The sequence below is a fragment of the Morone saxatilis genome, unplaced genomic scaffold, assembly GCF_004916995.1.
Source record: "Morone saxatilis isolate NCDOM2014 unplaced genomic scaffold, NCSU_SB_2.0 Contig1, whole genome shotgun sequence".
Taxonomy (NCBI): Eukaryota; Metazoa; Chordata; class Actinopteri; family Moronidae; genus Morone; species Morone saxatilis.
The window spans coordinates 1,739,694-1,747,296 of record NW_023339651.1 but is presented as its reverse complement, the minus strand read 5'-3'; the positions used below and the strand labels follow the sequence as shown (position 1 = coordinate 1,747,296).

General features: G+C 43.2%; 1 protein-coding gene across 3 annotated transcripts in view; it reads right to left on the bottom strand.

Moving 5' to 3' along the window:
• The window catches only part of LOC118325632 (dual specificity mitogen-activated protein kinase kinase 6), a 37,233-nt gene that overhangs the window by 28,592 nt on the left and 1,038 nt on the right, over positions 1–7,603 (bottom strand). Inside the window, exon 1 of one of the 3 annotated variants that reach the window (XM_035658390.1) lies at positions 2,147–2,263. The exons of the other annotated variants lie outside the window; for them this stretch is intronic. Coding sequence (XP_035514283.1) covers positions 2,147–2,150 — 4 coding nt within the window. The 5' untranslated portion in view covers positions 2,151–2,263. Of the gene's footprint in view, positions 1–2,146; positions 2,264–7,603 lie in introns of those variants that run through there. 3 annotated transcript variants of the gene reach the window in all.

Sequence of the window (7,603 nt, the reverse complement as noted above, 5' to 3'; positions counted from 1 at the left end):
CATGTTGGCCCTGTTCTGGCCCCATGTTGGCCCTGTGTTTACCTTTATTTGGCCCTGAGTTGTACCAGACAGACAGACAGATTTAATGAGTGTCAGAGGACAGATGGAGGCTGATGCTGTAATTCTCTGTAAAAGCTCTGCTGGGAAACATACAGGTACACTGCTGAGGAGTCTCTCCTCCTCCTCCTTCTCATCTCCACTATCTGTTCTCCTCTCATCCTTTTCTTCTTTTCTTCCCCCCCTCTGTCCTCCTGTGTCCTCTCTCTGTGCATTAATAGTACATTCATGCAGGCTGTTTATGTAAATTAGATGCAGAACGGAGAGTAAGAGCAGTTTTATAAATATAGATATTCATAAAACTGCTCTTTCTGTATTTCTTCCTGTCTTCCTCTCCATGAATGTCTCTCTCTCTCTACCTCTATTTTTGTCTTTAATCTCATTGTCTCTCTCTCTCTCTCTCTCAGTATCAGTGACTGACACTCTGTCAGTGTGGGTGTGTTGCTCGGCTGTATCTCTAATGGAAGGTTATACATTATCATTAACACACACTTGACTTGCCTCAGTGTGTGTGTGTGTGTGTGTCTGTGTGTGTGTGTGTGTGCAGCTGCTGTAAACTGTGGATGCTAATAAGCAGTTACCTATCAGAGGTCATCACACAATCTCTCGTCACATCGCGTCCTCGCTCTACTTTTTCTGCTTCCTCGACTTTTGCTCTGCACTCGCAGTGGAGCAGCAAATCGCTACGTGGCCAAAAGTATATGGACAGCTCAACGTTTCAGCCAGATGTGGTGGTTGAACATGTGGCTGTGACACTGTGGGCATTAATGTGTCGCTCTAACAGCCTCCACTCTTCTGCTTTCAGGCGCTCCGGCAGACTTCAGAAGCATTAGAGAGGATTAGAATGTCGTAATGACTGCAGGAGAACGTATTTTAGGAAATTAGTCGACGTAAATGAGTATTTTCTGGAATTTGATGAAAATAGGACTTTTCCAGAATATGTGTCTTGTCATTTCCCATCAACAATACAACAGTCTGACACTACAAATACATACATTACACACAAACACTCAATTTATCAGATTAAATACAGATTATTAGCAGCCATATGATAAAGTTGTGTTAATATTAGCCACTGTGTGTTCATTGTCTGTTTTGGGGCTTTTAGCATCATTAGGACTTTATTATTTGTATAAATGAGTCTTTAAAGCATGAAAACTAACTATTAGTCCGGTTTTCAGTGGATCTGTTTTGGATCAGTGGAGTAGTGCAGGGTGTACACAGATATATGGAGTATACCCTCTTCTAAATCCCCTGGGATGTAGTGGCTGCGAGCTGATTTGTTTTCCTAGGATGGGGAAGGCAGGATGTGGTTTTGTGGATGGAGAAAGGAATCAGGAACCCTGCAGGTCGTCTGTGGGCCAGTATTGATCATACAATCTGCACCTCTCCTGTGTCTGATGTTCATTTCACAACGATCCTTAGAGAGTCAGTGACACTGTGCAAACACAACTGGCCCATTTATGGGTGATAGATATGCAAAAGTGGTCTCAACATGTTTATAACACAGGTTCATACTGGACTTATGGAGTTCATACATTCATCCTATTAGAGCCTCAGTTCATCTAATGTGACTAACATTACAGCATTATAGTGAAGTGCTGCAGAGATCCCCTGGACTACAAATCCTGTTCTCCAGCTGTAAGAAAAGGATTTCTGGAGCTTTCTACCATCCGTTGGTTTCTTCCTCCCATTGCTGTTAAAGACAGCGTTCATCAGCTCTACACTCAGAAATAATGTGATTGTAATCTGCTGGAATTTAAGAGAAGGTGCTTCATCTACACAACACACACACACACACACACACACAGTGACATCTCCTCCAGGGTTACTACCTCAGTGTGTGTGTGTGTGTGTGTGTGTGTGTGTGACAGTATCTTTGAAGTTCCTTTCTCACTTTGTCTCTGTGTTCATCTCTCTGTACTCTTTGAAGTCTTTCTGAATTTCGCTGACTTGTCTTTTGAACACTGTGTGCGTCTGTGTGGTGTGTGTGTGTGTGTGTGTGTGTGTGTGTGTGTGTGTGAAGGCAGGTGATGGCTGGCCTGCGTGGTAATGAGCCCTGGATCACGGGGGCTTGCTGCTAACCCACACATGCACTCCGGCTGGAATTCCAACAATCCCAAGAGTTCCTCAATGGAATTCCACAGAGCTGGAGGAAGACAGATCAATCACAGACGGTGGGAGGCAGTGAACCGCAAACAAGTGACACAAGGAAGGACAGGAAAAAACAGCAGCAAGCATGGAGGGAGGGGAGGGGGTAAAAGAGATTTGAAAATAACTCCAGCCGGAGCCATCGGCTGCTTGGCCCCCCTCCGACCGCTCTGGCAGGTTGTGAGATACTCTACACCTCCAAAGATGGCAGCTCCTTTAGGTTCCAGCTGTCGGAAGCTCCTTTGGGAATCATGTCGTCACCCAGCTCGCCCTACACTTCCTGTGCACTCGGCTCAACTCGAACGTTACTCGCAGAAAGCGCCGGAGCGTTGGGGTATCGGCTTCAGGTCGCCTCGGAGCGAGAATGCCGCCAGTTCACCGAGATCCAGCAGGCTCATTTTGCACCGTATTCCGGTTGGTTTGCAGGGTCGCAGCGGCGCTCAATGGACGCTTGGACCACCGTTTTGGACATTTCAAAATCTTGCACTACCTGTACTACAACCCTGTACATACAGTAACAATCTGATCTGTGTATGTTGTCCAGCTCTTAGTTTGATGTCTTTCTTTGGCTGTATCTCTGTATTTGTACCAACCTTACAGATCTGTCTGAGAGCTAACGTGAACTGGAGTCAACTTCCTTGTGTGTGTCGACATACTTGTCGTGTTTCTGATTCTGAAACCACATAATGTGAAGGAGCCTTAGGACCGTGTTCGACCATATGCAAACTCTGCACATATACGACTCACATGATTTACTGCCCAGCAAACAGAACATGTGTCAATCGGGAGTCAGTTCAGGACACTAAACTTTAGACCTTGTTGTTGTTTTACAGTACAGCATCGGTTGATTTAGCCCTCTTTCAGACGTGCACTTCAATACGTGGATCGAACCCCAAGGAAGAGTGCCGGGCTTTGAAGCCAATTTGATAGTGGCCGAATCGTGTAATTACAGCAATGCCCTCCGTCACGTGATGCACACTGATCCATAAGCTTACATTGTGAAAGAAGAGTCTCTCAAACTGTGGAAAAGAGTTTGGAGCATCAACACCCTGCGAAACCACTCGCTTCTCCATCTGAATTTAATCCTTCTGGTCCGATAACATTTGGAAAGTCTAGAAGAGCTGTAGATTAAATAATTTGACCTCCATTCAAGTTAGCAGACGGCTAAAGCGGAACTTGGCCGGCAGAAGTCGGCCTAATGCGCCGCAGGAATGAACGGAGCTCGCCCCCAATGCTGTATCAAGTTCTCCTTCATCGCAGTATACTGAATCATGATACGCATCTTATCGTGTATAGATTTTTGCCAATACACAGCCCATAATGCACGAGATTAATTTATCAGAGGATCCAGCAGAGAGACTACACTCACACTGATGGACTGCAAAATACTTCACTTACACTGATGCAGCCTGAAACAGATCTGAGACACAGACATAATGTAAGATCTATTTTAACTTCTACATCCCCGCGGCCACTAAATACATATCGTTATTTGCTGGCGTACGTGCTCACAACCTGGGAGAACATGTCGCTATACTGGGGCTGTGAATCGATAAGAATCTGACGTATCACGATACACAGGTTACGATTAAATATATTGTGATATATGTATTTATCACATCACATCGCTGTAACATCAACATCACAGGCATTTACATCAATTTACATTTACAACACTGCTATCTAATCAATAGTTTCTGAAAGTCCATCGCTATCGCTAAATAAAATATTACAATTCAATATTTTCTTACACCCCTATTGTGTACACAGAAACCAAACAGAACCGCATGTGCATCCGCTGTGAGCGTTTTTGGACTATATCTATCAATTATATCAATTTTCTGACTTTTATAAATTAAACAATTATTCAAAAATACATCAGGAGATGAATTGCTTATGCAAATAATCCGTAGTTGCAGTCCTACTACAATATTCCACATACTTAAAAAGGGACTTTCTACACACACATACAAACACGAAATAAGCACAAGTTGCCAATTTACTGAAATGCTCCTTCTTTCCAATCACTGCTGAGGTGCTAAGTGGAGCCGGTGATGAGTTGTTTTATTCCACACAAGCAGAAAAACACAAGTGAAGAAACAAAAAAAAGCAAACAGGTGTAAAAACTGCTGACTGTTGGGTAATGTAAGTGTGAGGAGCACCTTCAGACTGCTCTCATGCAATTACAACAGTTTTAAACTAAATTCAACCCCGAGAAAATAGCTGCCAGTGCAGCCACTTTCCTAAATCACCACCCAAGTGGGGAGTGAAATGTTTGGCAATAATTAAATCCTCGTTTGCTGACGTATCGTGTGCCACTAAAGTGTATATTTAATATATTCCCCTCCAGAGTAAGGGGAACTTTAGCTTCAGTCTTCATATATATATATAACAGACAGAAGAGTTGCAGGCTGGAGCTCAGGGTGCCATAAGCAGATCTCTATCTACCTGTAATAAATTACATTATTTGCATCCACTATCTTGCATTGCAAGGCTGTGCTACAGTGCAGCACCCCTCCCTCCCCCATTCATCACATTTCAGCGGCACAATCTGGAAACCTGCTGCCATCACGACCACGAAGGTTACTCCAGGTTGAACTGGATTTATGTGTCTCTCATTTTCAGCACACGCTCAGTCTTTTTCAACTGCAGCGCACACCACTGCTTGCACGCACGCACGCCTGTGACAAAGCTGGAATATACAAGAATTATTTAAAATGTCCCAAATATTGTTGCCATCAGAGACGTTGCTGCAGTCAGAATGCACACATGCATGAAAAGAGAAGTACAGTTAGTGGATCATCTGTACAATGCTCTGAACAATTCTACTGTTATTGCAGCAAAAAAAGCCACTATAGGCCTGGAACTGGACCAACAATTGGCCCGTCGAAACAGCAAATTTAGTATCCGTGCAGCTGAAAACGCAGCCTCCATTTGCATGACAAACGGGACATTTGTGCAGGGGCGCGAGGGACGGCCGAGGCTGCAGGGGGGGACACGAGCTGGGAGGGCTGCTGTCACGCTGCCATCGGCCAGCCGAGCACACTGCCGCACTCAGCACAGCACAGCGCACAATGGTAAGGGCAAAAACTGTCCGGGGCCACACAGGGCAGCGCTGGAAAAGGAGACGCAAGACTTAACATGCATCTGTGCCGAACGATATGAAAATAGAAGGAAACCAGCAGCAGGGTGAAGGGACTTAGTCTCAGTCTGGCTCGGTTTAAATAAAACACACGGGCACATGATGCTTATTTTAGCTTTGCAGATTCGTACTCATTTCCTTCAGTTTATGCACCACTGCTGTGTTGTACAATCTGTGCAGGGCTGCAAGTAACAGGGAGTGTAGAATAACACGGAGAACCGAAAACGGTCAAGTGCCGTAAATTGGTATCAAACGTCCGGTCAGGTTTATAATCTTATTTACTTATTCTGACAATATTCAACATTAGAGAACTTTATTTAGCGAAAAGAAAAAAAAAAATTTTTTTGTCGAAATTATTTCTTTAATTTGATCTTAAATGTGCTTTATCCGGTTTCACAAGCTGTAGGTCCAACACTGACTCATTGTCTTAAGTTGTGTTAACAAATCTGTTTATACATCTTGCAGACACAGAGCAACGTTAGCATTTATTTGGAGTCATATTTCTGTCCACATAATGAAATAAAGTCCAATATTCCCTCTTGTTTTATCTCTTTTTTGGTCTCCACCAACCCCCTGACAAACACATCTGTCTCTTTAGTTGCTAAACGCTTCACTTTCTACATCAGCTAGTTGCTAACTTTATCTTTATGGCATTCAGTGCCGAGCAGGTAGCGTACAGTGGGTTTAACAGAGCTTTTTTGCTCAAAAAAGTTATTATAATCTCATGAATTCGAAGTTTCAGAGTGTATAACCACACCGGTGCTCAGTAACAAGACCGTTGTTCGCTTTGCTAATGAAAAATGGAGGAAACAAACGAGCCATTCTGAACAAATAACAACAACAAACAACAGATAGAAAAAGAATCCATAAAGACTACAGAAGCCTTACAGCAGCGAAGGCACCATGAAAGAACAAAGAAACATCAATTCTACAGTGTAGTTAGATTACATTGAGTTCAAATTAAAAAGGTAACATTGTTAACTGTTAGCAGCCTGATAATTGACCTAACTGCCATTTCGTTTGCATTTTGTTTCGTTAGCTTGCCGCTCAAATGAACTAAACACCAACGCTACAACGTAGTTTGGATTACGCTACATTTCTTCAAGTTAATTCAAGTTCTGTGTGTTTTTTGAAAAAGTGACAACTGTAGCAACGACAATTAAACGTCATTTTGTACCAGATTAATCTTTTAGTCCAGCAAATCAGTTATTGTCCGATAGACAGTCCAAAACCCAACGATATTCAATTTACAATGAATAAAAAATAAAAAACTGTTTAGCATACGTGATTAATAAATGACTTAATATCTGTCAATTATTCAGTTAATAAAGCCCAAAGCAATGTCATCAGATTGTCCTCTTCGTTCGTCCAACAGTCCAAAATAAAGAAATATTAAATTTACTGTCACAGATAACAAATAAATCACAAATAAAAGCCAAGAACCTTTGACTTAATGAATATATGATCAAAATAGTTCTTAGAGTTCTCGTCGTCAATAACGTCAATTTAATTCAAAATAAGTTTACTTATCCAAAGTTCATTTGTGTAAAGGCACCAGTGCAAACACAGCACGCAACCAGACAGACGACAAACAGTAAACAACGTACATACGAGTTTAACTTCAAATATTTAAAGTGTCGACACTCCGAAGGATTCATGTTTTCATCTGCAGCAGGTTTATTTGGCCTCCAAAGGTGACTGACAGAAGTCAATTCACTGCTGGCGCCAGCGACTGCGAGCGATTAATCGACTGTTCCTTTCAGTGACGGATATGAGCCGCGTTCTGCACCGAGCAGGAACCGCCTCATTCAACTCTAAAACCCTAAAACCTGCATTATTCATCAGAAGAGCGACTGGCTGCACCGAGGCAGTTCCTCTGCGTTGGTGGGCGGACGGTTGACTGTAGCAGATAAACACTGCGAGGCTCTGACCATCGGGGGCTCTCTTCTCCTACCTGTTCACATCCTGTACAGCCTCTGACTCTGTGTGTGTGTGTGTGTGTGTGCTCTGCATGTTGTGCAATGAACCAAGCCTCACTTTGGACTTCTTGGAAAACAGTGTGCGGGGAGGAAAAGCGCCTGAGCTGCTTTCACTGCAGCTCACTGATGGACTCGAGAGGCTGCTGAGGTTTCACTCTCTCCTGTTGTTGCTGCACTGGTGATAAAGCCGGGGTCAAAGTGTGACATGCAGTGTTTGTATGCACACTGTGGACAGCAGGGGTTTGACACTGGACAGGCTTGGATAGACTAAACA